Source organism: Budorcas taxicolor, chromosome 4 (genome assembly GCF_023091745.1).
Source record: "Budorcas taxicolor isolate Tak-1 chromosome 4, Takin1.1, whole genome shotgun sequence".
NCBI classification, from domain to species: Eukaryota; Metazoa; Chordata; class Mammalia; order Artiodactyla; family Bovidae; genus Budorcas; species Budorcas taxicolor.
The window spans coordinates 17,415,372-17,437,280 of record NC_068913.1 but is presented as its reverse complement, the minus strand read 5'-3'; the positions used below and the strand labels follow the sequence as shown (position 1 = coordinate 17,437,280).

The window sequence follows — 21,909 nt, the reverse complement described above, 5'->3', positions numbered from 1 at the left end:
TAGTTGAGCTCTGGTGGTGTAACTCCAGGTCCAAAACACTCTAAAAATACATGAGATGCTCTTTCTTCCTTTGGAGTAGTGACTACTGAGTACCACACAAATGCTGTGTTATAAGTTCAGTGAATTAACTTTTCCAGGTGTTGTTGACATGGCATTTGTGGTTTCATATCTGGAGCTCATGCAGAGAAGACACTGAAATATCAGGACAAAGCTTTTATCTGATTTTCATTCCCTTTCCCATCTCCTTTCTTCTTTCCCTGCTCTTTTATATTCTTGGATTCAAGTGATTAAACACTTCTGTGATAAGGACTCTCAAAAATACACTATTTTACAGAACAAGGAAGTAGCTTTAATACAGATATTTAAATGTAATGTAATTCCCCAAAGAGGTCTGTTATATGAGTTGTTGAATATTCGCAGAACAGTGATTATGAGTTGGGTTCGGAGTTGGAGGGAGAGGACTTGAAATCTATCAGTTGTGTGACTGGGAGTTAAAAGTAGTAAAGCGTTAGTTGCTCAGTCACGTCTGATTCTTTGTGACCCCAGAGACTGCAGCCAGGCTCCTCTGTCCATGGAATTCTCCAGACAAGACTACTGCAGTGGGTAGCCATTTCCTTCTCCACGGGGGCCTTCCTAACTTAACTTCATCTGGAAAATGGGGGTGCTTACTTTCAGAGGGTTTCTGTGAGGATTAAATGAGATAAAGCATGAAAAATATTCGGCAAAATGAATGCCTCATGATAAGCAATCAAGTTCTGAATCAGAATAACCCAGCTTTGAATTAGAACTTCAGTCCATTACCTGTTTCCTTCTATGGACATTTATTTAGACTTGGGGGTGACACATAATGAACCACCAAGAGGCATATGCCAGGTTCAGGTTTTTAATATTATATAAACTATGATCTAATCATGCGCTTTTGTTCACAAAAGCATATTTATTTAGCCCTGCTGCTGCTAAGTCGCTTCAGTCGTGTCCGACTCTGTGCGACCCCATAGACGGCAGCCCACCAGGTTCCCCCGTCCCTGGGATTCTCCAGGCACCCCAGGCATTGGCAAACTATAGGGTGGGCTGCCTGTTTTTGTAAATAAAGTATTAAACAGACACACCTATTCATTTAACTACTGTCTGGTCGCTTTCATACTACTGAAGCAGCATTCACTGGTTTTGCAAGACCTTATTATGACTCTCAAGCATCAAATATTTCCTATGCAACTGCTCAAGAACAAGTTTGCAGATCCTGATGTAGTCTAAATACAACTGGCATTAAAATAAGTGTATTGGGCTTCCCTGGTGGCCCAGTGGTAAAGAATTCACCTGTCCATGCGGGAGACACAGGTTTGATTCCTGATCTGGGAAGATCCCACGTGCTGCAGAGCAACTAAGCCTGTGTGACACAACCATTGAGCCTGTGCTCTAGGCCCGGGAACTGCAACCACAAGAGAAGCCACTGCGGTGAGAAGCCCATGCACCGCAGCGAAGAGTAGCCCCTGCCTGCGGCAACTAGAGAAAACCCATACAAAGCAATGAAGACCCAGCACAGTATAGATAAATAAATAAAGCGTATTTACCCATACCCACCACGTAGTCCAGTGGTCAACTCTTGGTTGTCAATTTACTGGGCCTATCAGTAGCATCATCCGCTAGGATCCTCAGCTTCTTGAAAGAATATCTTCACCTGATCTCTCTGGCTGTATACTTTTCGGCCTCCACTGCTGGTTCTTCTTCATCTCTCTGACCTCTAATACTTGCAGCACCCAAAGGGCTCAGTCCTTGAACCTTCTCTCTTCTCTTTCTACTTGAAAACTCACCGAGTCTCAGCTTCAAATACCATCTATATCGTGAGAGCTCCCAAATTGACATCTCCAGCTCACACCCCTTTCATCTACTTGATATCTCTGTTTGGATGTTTATTTTAGGTATCTCAAACTTAACATATCCAAAACTGAGCTACTGGTGTTACACCCTTCCCCAGCCTTGCTTCATCTCAGTCTTTTCCCTGTCAATAAGTGACAAGTATGTTTTCCCAAGTATGTTATCTGGTCCTATCACTTCATGGGAAATAGATGGGGAAACAGTGAGAGACTTTATTTTGGGGGGCTCCAAAATCACTGCGGATGGTGATTGCAGCCATGAAATTAAAAGACGCTTATTCCTTGGAAGAAAAGTTATGACCAACCTAGATAGCATATTGAAAAGCAGAAACATTACTTTGTCAACAAAGGTCCATCTAGTCAGGGCTATGGTTTTTTCAGTGGTCATGTATGTATGTGAGACTTGGACTGTGAAGAAAGCTGAGTGCCGAAGAATTGATGCTTTTGAACTGTGGTGTTGGAGAAGATTCTTGAGAGTCCCTTGGACTGCAAGGAAATCCAACCAGTCCATCCTAAAGGAGATCAGTCCTGGGTGTTCATTGGAAGGAATGATGCTAAAGGTGAAACTCCAATACTCTGGCCACCTCAAGGGAAGAGCTGACTCATTTGAAAAGACCCTGATGTTGGGAAAGATTGAAGGCAGGAGGAGAAGGGGACGACAGAGGATGAGATGGTTAGATGGCATCACTGACTCAATGGACATGAGTTTGGGTGAACTCTGGGATTTGGTGATGGACAGGGAGGCCTGGCGTGCTGCAGTTCATGGGGTCACAGAGTCAGACATGACTGAGCGACTGAACTGAACTGATGTTTTCCCACAAACCTCAAAGATTTCCTCAATCTGTAGCAAATCCTGATGGCTTTACTTGCAAAATCTGTCTAGGATTGAGTACTCCCCACCACCTTCACTCAACAGCCTGGTCCAGGCCACAATCATCTCTCATAATAACATCTCTTTTGTTTGTTCTCAATGTGGCTTGCAGAGTGAACATTTGAAGACTAAGCCAGATCTTTTACTTCTCTGCTCAAAATCCTCTAGTGGCTTCTCAGCTCACTTAAAGAACAGGCAAAGCCCTCACAATGGCCTAAAAGGCCTTATCAATTGCTCTGCCTGAGCCCACTGACACACATCCCTGACTTCATCTTCCAGCACTTTCCCTCATGCTCACTAGCTCCAGCCACATTGTCTCCTTGCTGTTTCTGGAATGTTCTAGGAATCTTCCTTGCATGGATGTTTGCTTTGCCTGGAATGCTTTTCCTCCAAGTTTCTACTTGGTCTATCCCTCTCATCCATGAGACCATCCCGAATCACCTTTCCCCAGATTGCAGCTCTCTCTCCATTCCTCCATTTATTTTTCTGCTTAGCACTTATCATCATTCAGCATACTATTATTTCTTCTGTCTTGTTTATTATCTTCTGTGTTCCCCAAGAAAATGAAAGATCTATGAGGAAAGAGAGTTTTGTCTGTTTTGGTCACTGCTATTTCCCCGTGTTTGGAGCAATTCCTGGCACATAATAAACACTCAACAAATATTTGTGGAAATACATAGAGAAAGGATGAATGATCTTGTTCTCACTGATAACTCTCACTTTATTTCTCAAAATTATTCACGGAATAAGAAGCTGAAGTTCTTTCATTTTGCTGCACTTACCTTAGATAATTTCTTAAGTTTTAAAATGCATTTTCGTTAATTGGAGGAAAAAGGTATTTAGAAATTAAAAAAGTATTATTCTTTAATTCCCTTCTCAAATACTGATCTTCTTGCATCCTATGAATTTTATGCTTTTACATATTTCTATGATCCTAACAAGAAGTATTTGTGTCATTATAAAAACAATTTTAAAATTTTTGGTTTCTCTATGGAAAAATGATTGATGAATATAACCTGGTGCAAACATACACCATTTTTGACCAAATAGTGAAAACATTATTTGCTGTTTTGGCAAATTTGAACCACACACTATTTTAAAGCAATGGTGTTTTGTAACTTTCCATGTTGAACTTCTTTACGGTTTAAAAGATAGACTTTAATCCATCATATTGCAAGATTAGCAAAGTGTGAAAGAATGAGGTTAGCTGTACTGTTATATTTCTGACTTATTTCTACACAGGGGGATATGGGACCTGTGGGACCCCAAGGACTGATGGGCATCCCTGGAATTGGGAGTCAAGGGGAACAGGTAATTGATGCTTTCTCTCTTTCCCTTTCATACAGAACATTCTGGCCTAAACCTGGTGTTCACTGAAGGCCAGTCCGGCAAACAGCTATGAGTACATTTGATAGTGGAACTGCAATGGTATATCCAAATGGGTATGTAGGAAGGGATAAGATGGTTCCACAAGATTCTAGTTTGGAGAACTTACAGACTTAAAAAATAAATCGTGTGTTTCTTGGTGCTGTGACTGTTAACATTATTTACAGGATAAGGGTTTTGCAGTTTTTAGTTTCCCAAGGGAAACTAAATATTTTATTCACCTGGTGGGTTGTGTTTGTTTTTCCCCTTGAATCTTTATGACTGATGAAATCCCATTCTGTTCTGATACCAGGAAGTAGTGCTTCCCATTTTCTAGTCACATAGCAATCTAGGAAAAAAAAAAAAAAACCTAAACAAGGACCAGCATTAGAGGCACTCACTTTACTGAAGGGGCACCGTTCCTGAATAGAAGCAAATTACAGAGCAGATTTATAAACGACTCTTGGTCCCTCTTGGTCAGAAGAAAGGAAGGATCTGTAAGGCTGTCTCTATATCCATGGCTGGAACTTCTTCCAAATTCTTCTCATCATAACTTTTCAAAAAGCGAGGCAATTTTGTTTAACTGAAGGAATATGAATATAACATTACTGTCTACCTATATAATCTCATTTAATCAAAGTGACCAACAAATCCAAATTTATTTTGAATGTCCTCTTGTATAGAAAGTGGCAAAAAGTTTAAAATTTATTATTATGGTTTGAATTATTCCATTGCCTAGTGAACAAATAGTACTTCCTTTATCTAGGATGGGTGGCTCAAACGGTAAAGAATCCGCCTGCAATGTGGGAGACCTGGGTTTTATCCCTGGATTGGGAAGATCTGGAGAACAGAATGGCTACCCACTCCAGTATTCTTGCCTGGAGAATTTCATGGATAGAGGAACCTGGTGGGCTATAGTCCATGGGGTCGCCGAGTTGGACACAACTGAACAACTAACACTTATCTAGAATAGGGAGAGAAGGATAAAACAAAGAGATAATTGAGAATCTCATTGTTGACATAAACTCTTGAGTTTATTTTTAATTATATGCTAATTAATCAGTATTTTTTGTTGTTAATTCAAGCAACAGCCAAGTTGGATATTACCCCTTTTTCTATTTCCTTCCCCTTGGTACTGGTCCTAGCATAATACATCAGGAGGATTAAGGTGCAGGAGAAGCCAAGATAAATCTGTGTATAAATATTTAGATAATAATTAAGGGCTGTTGTTTTGGGACTACACAAGGATCATGGTTTGACTATGCCACCAGGCATTCTCCAGCTTTGTAGTTTTCTTCGCTAGTTTCAGCAAAGTAGTTTCAGCTAGTTCCCGATCTTGGAAGTGACAGTGCTGTCACATCCTGGGTTTTGTGCTGTTCCTGGCGCTGAGTCACCATTGTGGGGCTGAAAGTGAGGTTCAAAGAAAGCCAAGCCTTTTCAGATGCTGTTTCTCAGTGAAGTTGTTCTACAGCTTGAAAAGAAAAAAAAAAAAAACAACCAACACACCTCTTTGACTTCTTTTGCTTTCTCACCCTCTTCTTTTCTTTTTCAAGAGTAAAAACCTTTCAAGGTGTATGTGACCATATGGAGCTGACTCCTACTGGGTAGGAAATTGAATGCAATATGTCATTTGTAAACTGAACAAGAAAAAAACTTGTTTACCCTTTTAATACAAAGGATTTATATTCTATTTAAATTTAACCTCTGCACAGGCGGTTACCCATTTTTCTTCTTATCCTTACTATAACATGCTTACCTGTTGAGTTACTGTTATTGTTAAATCTTCCCATTTCTCTTATAGACATCAATTTTCCCATTCATCTGTTTCTGGGGGAACTTCTGTTTCCAGCAACATGTTTACAATCTCTCTCAAGTGGCCTCTGCAGATATTCATTAAATATCTGGAGGCTTGACTACTTCAAATATCTTATAAAATAAAGTGAAATATAAGTAACCACATATACATGTGTACACGCCTATATGTGCATATCTTTTTAATTTTTTGGATCCTCACGTGGTACTTGTAGACTGTTATAAAAGTCAGGAAGGATTCCCTTCTTATAATGGTTCAATGTAAATACTGAACCTTAGCTTCCTTAAATTGTTCAAAATGCTTCATCTTCATCAACCTGAGAAAAAGGGAACGGTATCTGCACTTAAAAAATGAACAAGCAGATGTATCATCTAGCTGGAGAAAATAGTATCACATTTGTAATAAAATTATCATGTATTTGCAACCATTATTTGCATAATCGTGACCTGTGGGGGATAAATAAAACAAAGTCTTAGTTTTTCTTTCATCATCCCTTTAAATTTTTTATCAGTGGGGAAAGCTTTTTCTTTTTCCTACCACAGAAAAAAAATTACCATCCGGCTACCGACTTTCCTATCACTTTTAGGTAGCCGTAAGTTATAGGATCACCTCTAGGGGCTTCCATGGTAGTTCAGGGGTAAAAGAATCCGCCTCCAGTGAAGGAGATGTGGCAGGAGCTGTGGGTTTGACCCCTGGGTCGGGAAGATTCCCTGAAGCAGGAAATGACTAACCAGTATTCTTGCCTGGAAAATCCCATGGACAGAGGAGACTGGTGGGCTACAGTCCTTGGGGTCCCAAAAGAGTCAGACACGACTGAGTGACTAAACATACATAGGATTACCTCTAAATTTCAAGTCAGTTTTAATTGTGTAACACAAACTATTTAGTCAATGTAGGAATTTTCCTTTTAATCTTCATTCATTTCGTGTGAGCTTGTGGTCTATGGGGTAGAATGTACTTCTGATCCCTCCCTGGCTAAATCAAGGATGGGAGGATGCAAGCAGGCGGGAAGGGCATGGAGGTTCTTTCTTGGCTGGTCTATTTGTCAGATGGCTTTGGGTCTTCTGGTCTTGACGGATGTTTGATGCTGACATTCTTCCTGGTGGGGTTCCTGCACTGCCCCTCCTGGGACACTGACAAAGGACTCTCTTCCTCCAGCTTTTTCTCCTCATCAGCCTCTGCTTTTCTTGGAATATATTTACTCTATATGGACTCTCTCAGCGGGAGTTCCATTATTCTTCCAGGTCCTCTTGGACAGAAATCAAAGCAGTTCCAGGCCAACTCCAGGAATCTAGAGTACATCTGGTCCACAGGGAAAAGAAACTTGCACGGCCTTTCCCCTGAAAAACTCTGGATGCACAGGCTTACCCCAGCCCAGCCCTCTCTTGGCTATCACAGCATGGTTTAGCTTTCTTCAGAATGAGTCAGACACTGGTCCATTGTGTTCCCAAAACAAAAATCAAGGTCTCCCAGTGGTTTCACTGATGTTCCCTTTCTATAATGTGGCAAACTTCTCCCCATTTGCTTCAGAGAAAACACTTTAGGAGATTGTGTTCTCTGGAGAAGACCTCATTAAATCCCATATCTTCTCCTTTTTTTATACCCACAGTGTGAATGAGAGGCAAGTATTAGAACATTCTTCAGTTTGGTGTTTGCAGGCTTTTGCTTCTTAGAGCCTAGGTCAAATTTTCAATTTCACATCCTGATAGATATCCCTTGGTAAAGCTAGGATACAGGTTTGCCTGTATGTGACTGAGAGGTGAAATAGGTTAATAAGATGAAACTGTATTTCTCCTGTTTAAAACTCCAAGCTGGTGTGTTGCCTTGTTCATTAGGGTCTTCAGAGATTCTGGCTTCTTCATTCTTGTTAGTCTGACATTCCAAAAGTGCTTTCCCCATCCACTTGATCCAGAATAGGCAGGCTCCATGTCTTCACTTCAGCAAGGGGGAGGGGAACAGGGATGGAGCGATATATCCTTCCTTCAGCGTGAACCAGAAATCACACAAATCCCCTCATTCACATCCCATTGGACAGAATCCAAGCAATACCCGCTGCAACAGGGATTAGGAAAGGTGGTTTTTACTCTAAGCAGAAATGCAGGCCTGTTAAAATTACTCTTACTATGGAAAAATGGTAGAATTGCATATTATGGTTCTACTAGCAGCCTCAGCCACCCATTCAATAAGTATTAATTGAAGTACAAGTAATCAACTATGGGATGTGAACTGAACTTTTACTTTAGAGGATTTGAAACTTCTCTTGTTTAAATTCCTTAATTTCGCTAATATTATTCTTCAAATTTTATTTTAAAGGGAATCCAAGGTCCCATTGGCCCACCTGGTCCACAAGGGCCCCCAGGACAAGGCTCACCTGGTCCCAAGGTAACTTTCTAAATGAGAGAAGAGTTTAATCTATTTTCTAACTGTTGTTTTCTGGTCAGTGGCCAATGCATTTGGAAGGCAGCAGAGGGGATGAACTTCAAAATCAGAGATCTCTATTTAATGCAAAATGCTACTGATATTCCTGATGGTTTAGAAAATGTAATGTGCATTCTTTATGCCCTTAGCAGCTTCCGCATTTGTCCCCTGGCATCCGCTGGAAGGTTGATTCTAGGATTCCCACTCCCTTCCCCATACCAGAATCTTAGGATGCTCTAGTTCCTTAATTTAGTCCTGCTGCTGCTGCTGCTGCTGAGTCGCTTCAGTGGTGTCCGACTCTGTGCGACCCCAGAGACGGCAGCCCACCAGGCTCCCCCGTCCCTGGGATTCTCCAGGCAAGAACACTGGAGTGGGTTGCCATTTCCTTCTCCAATGCATGAAAGCGAAAAGTGAAAGTGAAGTTGCTCAATTGTGTCCGACTCTTAGTGACCCCATGGACTGCAGCCCGCCAGGCTCCTCCATCCATGGGATTTTCCAGGCAAGAGTACTGGAGTGGGGTGCCATTGCCTTCTCCAATTTAGTCCTATCTCCCTGTATTTTAAAAATCATCTCTAGATAACTTCTAATACCAAATACATTGTAAACGTTACAAAGCATTTAGTTGGTGGCACGTGGCAAATTCAGGTTTTGCTTTTGGAAATTTTTGGAATTTCTTTCCTGAGTATTTTCCAACCAAGGTTGGTTAAACTGTAGCAGAGTCCAAGCTCATACCACTTGCTGCATGAAGGGCCAGTAAGTTGAGATGCATGGTGTTGGGGAGAGGAAAACCAACTTTTTTCAGAAAGCCAACAAACTGAGAAGATGGTGTGCTAATGCTCTAAAGAACCATCCTAATTTGGGATAGAATTCAAGCTTCTTTATTGCTAGGGAAGGAGGAAGCTGGAAGGGGTTAAGATCAAGAAGAGAGGGACGACCATAGTGAGGGTCCGAGGAGGGTTGTGATAACATTTTGTTCTTGGTCAGTTGACCTGAGTCTGGTCCTGATGTTCCAATAAATCTTGACAAGACAATCATTATTTTTGTTCAAACTTTCTTATCTCCTCATGTGAGGTAAGTTTGCATAACCTGTAATCTGCAAGCAGAACCCCTTTAGTGATTAACAAGTCTATATGCAGACCTGAGCAGAGGCTCATGACTCAGCAATTAAAGCAGCAGAACCGATAGGTACAATATGGAGTCAGAGACGCTAAGCTTCTACAAACAAGAGGCAGGCGGTGGAGGCGGATCTTAGTTCTTAAAGAACAACTCAGAGATATCCATCAGCTTGTTAAGTAGGCCCCTAAGACCTAAAGTTCCTAAAGAGAAGGAACTGCTGTATCACTGAACTTTCGTCCCTACTTTCCTTGTTTCACTGGTTTTCCTTTGTTTCTGCATTCCTTCACTTCCCTAATTAGTAACTGCCGGTGGCTACTCTTTGGAACTCCGGCCCAGGAGACTCAAGTCTTTATCTACAAACAAGAAGTAGGGGAAATGGAGGAGCTTTAGAACCCAGGAGGGGTCCACAGGGTCCTGCTCAGTTTCAATCCCCCCTTTTCTTAGATACTTCTTAATCCTAATGGGAACAGGGCAGACAAGAAAGGGGATAATAAAGTTTTGAATGGAGAGGTTAATCACAAACTCAGCAGAGGGACTTAATTTTATGGGGACTCTTTCAAATCCACAAATGTGGAACCAGCGGCTACCAAGGAGGCAGATTATACTTACACATCTTAATTTATTGTTTTTATTACTTTTACTTGTGAGACCCTATTCGAGCAACTCAAGCAGTAATATCAGTAGAGGTTACTGTGGGTTGGCTAGTTTTTATTTTCACCAATGATCCCATAGTAGGTCCAACAGCCAAAATGTTTAAAGATACAGAGTTGGAAATAACCTAGCCAATAAAAGTTTTCTATGAACTTGGAGGCAATTTATGTTCTAATTTAGAAGATAAATTATTTATCCTTATTTATCCTTTGGGGAGAAGCATGACACTGTTTAACCAGCTGTCCTTAATGCTGCTTCAAAGAATCACTAAGCATTATTAAATAAACACTTCTCTGAGTGTTTCCCTTGTGGCTTCCCTTGTGGCTTAGCTGGTAAAGAATCTGCCTGCAATGCAGACCCGAGTTCAATCCCTGGGTTGGGAAGATCCCCTAAAGAGAAGGGAAAGGCTACCCACTCCAGTATTCTGGCCTGGAGAACCCATGGACTGTATAGTCCATGGGGTCGCAAACAGTCAGACACGACTGAGCGACTTTCACTTCACCTTCCTTTCAGTAGATTCCTTTGAGAGTCACCTGTGAGAAGCAGCTCAACAGAATACAGTTACTGTCCTTGAAATTTCTGCTTTGAGCTCAATGGTGAAAGCGCAGGTTGTTCTCTCTGGTTACGATACTGCTTTGGATCAGCTGTAATCTTGGTGTCTCATGTGTCAATTATAGTTGCTGTGGATTGTAACTGCTGATCTTTTCCACGTGCCCTTCTTGGGGACTCAAAGTCAATTCTGAGTATTACACACAGCCTGTCTTTTAAATCAGCCCATATATACATAGATTTGCCTGAAATATATCTATATTTGAATAGTTAAATGCATAGACACACTTATGTGAATGGAGCATATGAAACTCAGTTTCATCTTATTTTGCTGATATGTTTTGCTCTTAGGAGATCAAAGGTAGGTATATGTTATTTTTATTTTGGTGCTAGAGTCAAATACTCTTCAAATACTCTTTCCTCACTAGGGAGAAGTTGGCCAGATGGGCCCTACAGGCCCTAGAGGACCAGTGGGACTCGGAGTACAAGGTCCAAAGGTGAGTTGTCTAAGGTGCTGCTGCTGCTGCTAAGTCGCTTCAGTTGTGTCTGACTCTGTGCGACCCCACAGACGGCAGCCCACCAGGCTCCCCCATCCCTGGGACTCTCCAGGCAAGAACACTGGAGTGGGCTGCCATTTCCTTCTCCAATGCATGAAAGTGAAAAGTGAAAGTGAAGTCACTCAGTCGTGTCCGACTCTTCGCGACCCCATGGACTGTAGCCTACCAGGCTCCTCCACCCATGGGATTTTCCAGGCAAGAGTACTGGAGTGGGGTGCCATTGCCTTCTCCTGTCTAAGCTCGTTGGAGGCATTTATGTCATATTATGTAAAGCTTCATTTATATCCAGAGGAGAATATTTATTCAGAGGAGAGTCTGATGCTTAACTGATATGGTTTAAGAAGAACCAAAATATTACTTTATTTTAATGATGCCTGTGTTTCTATTATTAATTCATTAGCATTAGAGGTCCTCTTTCACCTCTTTCTGAGTGATTCTTTAAGAACATTGTTGCCTTCCATATTATAAAAGTTTAGTAGAATTTCAGTAAAGCTTACTTCCCTTCTCTTATTTTGTGGCTGGCTCCTTCTCATCCTTAGGTCTCAGCTCAAAAGACACTTCCTCAAAATTCATTTACTAAACCTAAAATATGTCCACCCCACTATTGTTACCCAGTTATTTAAAAGCACACTGTTTGTTCCCCTTGATTTTACCACTTAACTTGCTTGTTTTTTGAATTACTCTTCATTGTACTACGCCCTCTAGAAATGCACTGCCCTCTAGAAACGGCAGGCACTTGCCACATGGTGTTACTGAATACTTGACATGTGGCTGGTATGAACTAAGGGGTGCTCTAAAGGTACTATACACTCTGAGTTACAAAGCTTGGTACAAAAAATGAGTGTAAACTACATGATTAATATATTTGTATATGGTGTACATGTTGAAATGACAAAGTTTCAGATGTATTAAGTAAAATACATTATTAGAATTGTCTTTATCTGTTTCTTTTAAAGTTGTAAGCGTGGCTATTAATAAAATTATAATCACATATATGGCTTGCTTTATATCTCCATTGAACAGTGCTACTCCACTGGGGCAGGCAGAATAACAAAGAACACCCATGTATTCCACAACCCAGCTTTATCAGATGTCAACATTTTGTCACATGGGTTCTAAAATGTTTTAAAAAAGTATTGTGGATATAGCTGAAGGTCTCTGTCTGTGCTCCCCAATTCTGCTGTCTCCCCTTCCCTTCCCAGACATAATCATGAATTTAGTGTTTATCATTCTTTCAAAGTTTATGTGATTTTCCCACAATTTTACTCATAAACCATATATTGCTTGTTTGTATTATTGAACTTTACATAATATATCATTCAGCAATATATTTATACTCAGCCTTAGGTCTTGTGTTTTTATATGCCTTTGATTCAGTTTAATTGCTTTATGATACTACACTGTATGAGAATACTTCATTACTGATGGACATTTAAATTGCTTTCTATTTTGTGCATTTGCTGATAATGCTGCCATAAACATTCTCTGGGTTTCATCTTGTGTAAGGATATAAATTTCTCCTATCAGTAGATGACAGATTGCTGTGGATTGGAAGATCACAGAGTATACAAGTTTTCAATTTTCATATTGTGAAAATTCTGCCCCAAATAATCAATGGGTACAGTGTTTGGACCAGTTTACCCTCCTTCCAGCAACAGATAGCAATGCCCTTTTTGCTACATTCTTGCCAGTGTGAAATGTGTAAAAAAAATACATCTCATTGGTTCAGTTCTTATTCCCTGATAAATAACTGAACAGTTTTTGACTGCTTAATGGACCTCGGTTTTTTCTTTTTTATAAATTCCTGTGCTGCTAAGTCGCTTCAGTCGTGTCCCACTCTATGTGACCCCATAGACAGCAGCCCACCAGGCTCCCCTGTCCCTGGGATTCTCCAGGCAAGAACACTGGAGTGGGTTGCCATTTCCTTCTCCAATGCATGAAAGTGAAAAGAGAAAGTGAAGTCGCTCAGTCGTAACCAACTCTTAGTGACCCCATGGACTGCAGCCTACCAGGCTCCTCCATCCATGGGATTTTCCAGGCAAGAGTGCTGGAGTGGGGTGCCATTGCCTTCTCCATAAATTCCTGTGGATACTGAGTATTCCTCTCCAAGCTTAAGATACGGCTTGTCTTTTTCACTTAGAGTGCTTTTCAGTGCATAGAAGTTTTCGATTTTGAGGTATTTCTATCCCTTTATGGTTTGAGTTTTTGGAATATTATTTTAAAACATTTCTTGACCCCACAGTCATAATATATTTTTACATATTTTCTTTTGAAAATGGTGATGTTTTACTTTTTAAAAATTTACATCTTTAATACACTTGGAATTTATTTTTGTGGCTAGGGCAAGGTAGGGAATCTATTTTTCCCTATATGATAATCAAATATCCTCGCGTCAATTATTAAATTGCCACACTGACTCATAATACCTCCAGTGTTATGTATCAAGTTTCTGTATATGTGAATATCAGTGCCTGAGTTCTTTATGCCACTCCATTTGCCTATTAATATCTCTCAGTGCTACTATCTCTCTGTCTGGATTAGGATAGATTTATAATGTTTTATCATCCATAGGGAAAATACTATCATCTTCTTCCCTGGCTATTCTTGGTTCTAACATATACATTTTAGAAATGGCTTGCCAAATTTGACAAAATATTCCATTGGAGTTTTTGAAATTGCACTGAATCTTTAGATTAAACATTGAGTCTTTCAAACCACAGAGTAAAACTCTCTCCTTTTTCACAAAAATAGTTTTCATTTTATCCATAAACGTCTTCTACTTTTTTTAGTTAAAAAGGTACCTTGGGTACATTTTTATGATTGTGGATTGTTTCCTTTTTTTGTACTTTTCAATTAACTATTACGTGTCTATAGGGAAAGTACTGTCTTGTTATTATTGTCTTATTTTGCTATATTGATTTTGGTACCCACCCACTTGATATAACCTTTTATTTCTAATTGTAAAGTCTCTTGCATCTTTAATTCTTGTGAACATAGGCATATTGTCTAAAAATAAAAACAGTTATGCCTATTCCTTTTCAGTTCTTTTTCTTATTCACTTTTTACCTTTTTATGCTGCTAGGATCCCCAGAGCAATATTTAAATGAAGTGGATGTGCTCCTAAAATTTCACTTTTAAATGTGACATTTGCATAGCTTTTTGACAGATACTATTAGGTTAAGGCGATTCTCTATTTCAGTTGTACCAAAATTTGCTTATTAATCATAAGTGAGTATTGGATTTTACCAGATTTTACATCTACTAAGATAATCATATTGCTTTTCTCTTTTAATTTGTTAATACTACATTTCCAGATGTTTGAGATGTTGAAACATCCTGACATTCTTTGAGATAAACTCAACTGATTGCGATATATATTTTTAATAACAGTAATTCAATTAATTAATCTTTTATTCAGGATTTGTGCATCCACTTTAAATAATTCTGTTTATTGCATGACTGACATACAATAAAAGCACATGACTAAAGTGTACAATTTGGTAAGTTTTGACGTGTGTGTGTGTGTGTGTGTGTGTATACACACGTTCTTGAGAATGATAAAAGTATCTATTGCCCTCCAAATTATTATGTATTTCTTTGTAATATCATCCTTTCACCTCTCCCTAATCTCTCCTATCTTTATTGATCTGTTTTCTATAGATCTGCTTTTATATCATCTGGTAATCACTGATTTCTGCTTTTTGTTATCAGAGATTAGTTCACATTTCCTAGAATTTCCTATAAGTAGCATAATTTACTATATACTTTTTTCCAATCTTTTTTCACTCAGGAAGTTATTTTGAAATCTATGTTTAACATATTTAATAATTTGTTATTATTTATTGCTGAATAGAACTCCATTGTATGCAGATAGTGAAGTTGGTCATCCATTCACCTCTTAGTGGCAATTTGGTTTTCTCCAGCTTTTTAATATTATAGATAAAGCTCTTATGAATATTTATGTACATGTCTTTGAATAGACATATGTTTTCCTTTTTTAGGGGTAAAAACCTAGGAGTGAAATAGCTGGGTCATATGATAAGTATCTGTTTAGCTTTTCAAGCAATTGTTAAATTGGTTTCCAAAAGAGTCTGCATTCTGTCTATATTTTCACTGGGTAGAGAATTCTATATTGATGACTTTTACTTCTTAAAAAAAATTATATACTGATTTATTTTATTTGGTCTTAGTTGCAGCGTCTGGGATCTAGTTTCCTGACCAGGAATTAAGCCCAGGCCCCCTGCATGGGAGCTCGGGTCTTTGCCACTGGACCACCAGGAAAGTCTCTCTTTCCTTCCCCCCAGTACTTTCATAATGTTGGTCCACTGTCTTCTCACTCGCAGTATTTCTGATGAGAAATCTGTTGTATACATCTTTTTCACTACATAATGTCTATTTTCTCTGGTTACTTTTGGGATTTTCTCTGTATCACTGGCTTTGAGCCATGAGATTCTAATGTGCCTTAATTCAATTTTCTTTATATTTCTTATGTTTGAATTCCATTGTTCTTCTTGGATCTATGAATTATTGAATTCATCAAATTTGGAAAATATTAGGTTAACATTTCTTGAAATATTTCCCACCCTCAGCCTTTAACCCAGGAAACTCCCGCTTAATTTAAAGGCTTGAAGTTTTCTCACAGTTCTCTGATGCTCTGCTTATTCTTATTCAGTCCATTTCTTTTCATCTTTGTTTTTCTAATTAATTAATTTACTTTAATTGGAGGCTAATTACAGTATTGTGGTGGTTTTTATTGTAGATTGACAGGAATCAGCCACGGGTGTACATGTGTCCCCCTGCCCCAAACCTGCCTGCCACTGTTTCATTTTGAGTAGAGTTTATTGCTATATCTTTCCATCTGCTAATCTTTTCTTCTGAGATGTCTAATCTGCTTTGAATTCTATCCAGTGTATGTTTATCTCATACTCTGCAGTTTTCAGCTCTAGAAGTTCACGTTGTATCCTTCAATGTCTTTCATGCCTATTCAGCTCACGGGTCACGTATTGCTGAAGCCTGGCTTGGAGAATTTTGAGCATTACTTTACTAGCATGAGAGATGAGTGCAATTGTGCGGTAATTTGAGCATTCTTTGGCATTGCCTTTCTTTGGGACTGGAATGAAAACTGACCTTTTCCAGTCCTCTGGCCACTGCTGAGTTTTTCAAATTTGCTGGCATATTGAGTGCAGCACTTTCACATCATCATCTTTCAGGATTTGAAATAGCTCAACTGGAATTCCATTACCTCCACTAGTTTTGTTCATAGTGATGGTTTCTAAGCATCAGATTGATTATATTCTTTGCAGCCAAAGATGGAGAAGCTCTATACAGTCAACAGAAACAAGACCAGGAGCTGACTGTGGCTCAGATCATGAACTCCTTACTGCCAAATTCAGACTTAAATTGAAGAAAGTAGGGAAAACCACTAGACCATTCAGGTATGACCTAAATCAAATCCCTTATGATTATACAGAGGAAGTGAGAAATAGATTTGAGGGACTAAATCTGATAGACAGAGTGCCTGATGAACTATGGATGGAGGTTCGTGACATTGTACAGGAGATAGGGATCAAGACCATCCCCATGGAAAAGAAATGCAAAAAAGCAAAATGGCTGTCTGAGGAGGCCTTACAAATAGCTGTGAAAAGAAGAGAAGCGAAAAGCAAAGGAGAAAAGGAAAGATATAAGCATCTGAATGCAGAGTTCCAACAAATAGCAAGGAAGAGATAAGAAAGCCTTCCTCAGTGATCAGTGCAAAGAAATAGAGGAAAAGAACAGAATGGGAAAGACTAGAGATCTCTTCAAGAAAATGAGAGACACCAAGGGAACATTTCATGCAAAGATGGGGTCGATAAAGGACAGAAATGGTATGGACCCAACAGAAGCAGAAGATATTAAGAAGAGGTGGCAAGAATACACAGAAGAACTGTACAAAAAAGAGCTTCATGACCCAGATAATCACGATGGTGTGTTCACTCATCTAGTGTCAGACATCCTGGAATGTGAAGTCAAGTGGGCCTTAGAAAGCATCATGTCTGTTAACAAGTTTTAATTTTCCTTTGGTTTCTTGAACATATGGAACGCAGTGTAATAACTGTCCTAATGTTATTCATAAATTTTATCCCCTGTGTCATGTTTCTGCAGCTTTTCTGAATCCTCAATAGCTTTTGATTAGCTGCCAAACATTGTGAATTTTACCTTTTTAGGTGCTAGATATTTTTTGTATTCCTATAAATATTTTTGAGCTTTTTTTCTTACATGCTTCTACATTACTTGAAAACAGTTTGAGCATTCTGATCTTGCTTTTAAGATGTGTTAGGTAGGACAGGAACAGTATTTAGTCTGGGGCTATTTTCCCCCCACTACTAAGGCCATACTCTTTTAAGCTCTCATCTATGCCCTGAGCACTGTGAAGTTTTTTCCTGCCACTGGGAGCAGGCACCGTATCTCTCCTGCCTCAGTTCTCTGATCCTTTCAAGGCGTTGTTTTCATGGCCTGGGGTAATTTCTTCACTCTGTGCTGAACAGTATTCACCTAAATACTCAAGGGGGATGCTCAGTAGATCTTGATAGTTCTCTTCATGTCGCGCCTTCCTCTCTGGTAATCTATTTTGTGAATTTTTGATATCTTGGCTTATCCAGACTCTCACCTTTGTTGCCTTAAATTAGAGAGACTTCTGGACTTGCCCTGGATTCTCTCTCCCTGAACAATGGCCTGGAAACTTTATCCAGATAGTAAACTTGGGAAACTGTAGCATGAATGTCATTGTTTCCTATATTTTGTCTGCTTTTTCAGTTGCATCAGGTGGGAAGTTAAATCTGGTTCCTATTTCTCCAAGGCTTCCCTGGTAGCTTAGATGGTAAAGTATACGCCAGCAACGCATGAGACCTGGGTTCAACCCCTGAGTCAGAAAGATTCCCTGGAGAAGAGAATGGCAACCCACCCCAGTGTTCTTGCCTGGACAATCCATGGACAGAGGAGCCTGGGAGGCTACCATCCATGGGGTCACAAACAGATGGACATGACTGAGCAACTAACACACACACACACACACACACTCTTCCATTTACATGAGAACCTTAAGTTGGAATCTTTTTCTTAGGTAGGGTCTATAATTTAGTTTTTTTTAGCTTGTATGGTTTTTTAAATCAAAGTTTTACTAGCCTCATAAAATAAATTGGATAGAGTTCCCTCTTTTTCTATGTTTTAGAAACAAGAGAGGGGGTATCTGTTGTTCAGATGTTTAAAAATTTGTTAAGGTTTGACTGGAAAGTCAACTAAGCCTGTGATCCTGGAGGGAGAGGAAGTTCCAGATTTGCAATTACTGCCTGAATTTATTTAATTGCATTGGTTTATTTAGCTTTTCCATTCCTTCTTATGTCATTTATGTAATTTATATTTTTCTTGAAGATTATCCATGTATTAATGTTTCCAATATATTTGTTTGAGATTATCACAGAAATTTTCTATAATCAAAAATTTTTACTATGTATATAGATTTACCTTTCATTCCTAATACTGTTTTCTTAATGCCTTTTATTTTACAAATATTTATCGCTACAGTTAGATGTTTATTTATTTTCTTAGTATTTTTAAGTTTTTATTACCTTTTAATTTTGTTATTCTTGATTTTTGCTAGCAAGTTTATGATTTTCTCTCATTTTTATTATATCCTACTATTTACTCTTGGAGAAGGAAATGGCCACCCACTTCAGTATTCTTGCCTGAAGAACTCCATGGCAGATGGGCCTGGTAGGCTACAAAGAGTTGCAAAGAGTTGGAGATGACTGAGCGACTAATACTACCATCACTACTACTTACTTCTAGGTTCACTGTGCTTTGTCACTAGTTTTTAAAGTTGAGTTTAGTTGAAATGATTTTCCATTATTTTCAATATTTTTTGCTGTTAATAAATGCAGTAAGGACACATTTCCCTGCAGGAGGAAGTGGCAACCCACTCCAGTGTTCTTGCCTGGAGAATCCCATGGACAGAGGAGCCTGGTGGGCTAAAGTCTATGGGGTCGCTAAGAATAGAACACGACTGAGTGATTAAGCACATACATAAACTCCAGTTGCAAAAGAGTCAGACACGACTAAACAACAACAAAGGACAGCGTTATACTGCTTGATAATAGCGTGTGTTTTCTCGGAACATTTTAAAGGCCTTAAATAATAAATTGACTTCAGAGAGGGTATAATAATTGAATTTTACAATTGGAAGCAATGTTTAGGTCCCAATTGTTCCATCTCACTTTTATATTAGTTTTTTTAGGGTTGCTGTCACAGATTACCACAAACTCTGTGGCTTAACATAACAGAAATTTATTTTCTCACAGTTCTAAAGGCTAAAAGTAAAAAATCAAGGTGTCTGCAGGGCCACACTTCCTCCAAAACCTATCAGGGACAGTTTTCCTCTCCTCTTAGCTTCCGGTGGTGGCCAGTCCCTGGCATTCCTTGGCTTGTAGCCACGTTACTCTAATCTTGGCTCTCTTGCCTCATGGGGTTCTCCCTACGTGTCTGTCTTCACATTATATTTTCCTCTTATAAGGACACCAGTCACACTGGATTAGGACCCACAACGACTTCATCTCAACTTTGTTACCAAATAAGGTCCATTCACTGGTGCCAAGGTTTAGGACTTCAACATATCTTTTGGGGGAGGGAGCTGGTCACAGTTCAACCGATAATAAACAACATAATCCAAAACTGAGATCCAGAGATGTTAAGTAACTCGCCCAAGGTCAAGCAGCTTAATGACTGTTAATTACTATTCAGATTTCCCTGCTCCTAGACTTTTCTCAGATATTATAAGAAGATGCATCCCACTGCAAGTACCTTAAAGTGAAGTTCAGGATAAATGTGAGCTTCTGGGAAATAAAAATTTCTCCTCATCCACCAGGGGGAGCCAGGCTCAATAGGGCTCCCAGGACAGCCAGGAGTACCAGGAGAAGACGGAGCTGCAGGGAAGAAGGTAACACTGTTTTCCATATTATTGGAATAAAACTATTAAACCACATATATCTTGGTCCTGCAAGAGCTCAAATGAAACCATTCAAGACAAACTTAGTCTCTTTAAGAAAATAAAATCCCACAACTCTAAATTTCCTTTTTCACTTAGTCCGGATAAAAGAGCACCAATTCAAAGTCCAAGTATCTTACGACCTCTGCCTTCTCTCTGGTGTTTTGGCCACGGTGTTCCAGTGACCTACTCCCTTTGGGATTCCTAGAAAGCACTGTTGTTTAAACTTTGAGAAAAAGGCTTTTTTCCTCCCCTCCAAAAAGGAAAAGTCTGTAAATGTATTCAGGAAGTAAGGCCATTATAAAGATTTCCTGAAATATTTTGAGTTGACATTTGAAATACTCATTTTTCAATATAAGTAGAGAAAAACAGCAGATGGTAAGGCTGAAGGTCTTTCTTGTTTTTTCAAAAAACAAACCACCAAATGTGAATGAAGAGCCAAAAGAAAGTGAGCTTATTGCTTTGGCAACGGGCTGGGAAATTGGGCTTTTTCACGATATTTCAGCTGCTCTGAGCTAAACTGAAGTTTGATATTAATTTTTTCATGTTGGTGAACTTCCAAATGAATTTTGAGACTAGAGTGAAGGTCTTTTCTGTACTGGAGGATCCAAGCAGAGACTCTGTTGGCTGTAAGATGAGACAAGGTGGGTGTATTCATATTGGCTATGCAGGGTCAACTAAGACCTTGGTGTCATTTTCTCTAGGGAGAAGCAGGGCTTCCGGGGGCAAGAGGCCCTGAAGGACCACCTGGGAAAGGACAGCCTGGCCTCAAGGTATGGAATCCACAGTGGTAGGGCAAGGGAAGCACATTGCTGAGTTCTGGTCTTGATAATAAGAAGCCAACTTAGGAGAAACTTGATGTTATTCTTGCTATGTCAAAGATGTTTACTTCTGGCTTAAAATTATGGACTCTAGCTTTTGAGCTTTGGTAGACAGCAAGTATGTATTATTTATTTCCATTTTCCTAACATCTGTCACAAAACCAAGCTTATTGGAAGAGTTCAACACATGTTTTCTTAATAAACAGCCAAGTTGACATTTAAAAAACAAACACACAGTAAGGGAAAAGAAGACTTGAGATACATCCTGAGACATCAAAGTCCATAATTTTTTTTTTCAAATATTTATACAATCTCATAGAGTAGTAAGAAATATAACCTTATGAAGTGGCACTTTTACAACATGGCATAGATTTATTCAACACATTTTAGAAATGCTTGTTGAATAATATCTTTATATGTCAAGAGGAAAATGCCCAAATTCATCAATAAGACCATAACCTACAACCTCTAAGGTGTCAGATATTACTACAGTTCTTAGGTGCAGTCATCAATGCCTATATAAATATTCTGAAGAATTATATATGAGCAAAGTAAAAATAAAATCCATATACTTACTAGTGTTCTATTTTTAATTCTATTAAAATAGTAATTGATAGCTTACATGTCTATGTATTATAAAAAATATTGGCTAAAATTGAGTCATCAGCCTTAAATGTGAGAATTTGAAATATAAATGTATTTGTAGCATTTAAAACATTTTAAATGTTTAAAATTTAAAACTGACTAACCAGACTATGAGATCTGGTTGTTTTTTTCTTTTTTTTTTTTTGCAGGGGGGTGGCAGGGGCACGGTGGGCAGCAGGGAGTGGAAACATGTACAGAGAATTCCTTTTTAAC

At 39.1% G+C, this 21,909-nt stretch overlaps 1 protein-coding gene across 1 annotated transcript in view; it reads left to right on the top strand.

Moving 5' to 3' along the window:
• The window catches only part of COL28A1 (collagen type XXVIII alpha 1 chain), a 179,416-nt gene that overhangs the window by 55,125 nt on the left and 102,382 nt on the right, over positions 1 to 21,909 (top strand). The window contains exons 15-19 of the mRNA XM_052638924.1: positions 3,988 to 4,056; positions 8,237 to 8,305; positions 11,086 to 11,154; positions 20,111 to 20,182; positions 20,935 to 21,003. Coding sequence (XP_052494884.1) covers positions 3,988 to 4,056; positions 8,237 to 8,305; positions 11,086 to 11,154; positions 20,111 to 20,182; positions 20,935 to 21,003 — 348 coding nt within the window. The remainder of the gene's footprint in view (positions 1 to 3,987; positions 4,057 to 8,236; positions 8,306 to 11,085; positions 11,155 to 20,110; positions 20,183 to 20,934; positions 21,004 to 21,909) is intronic.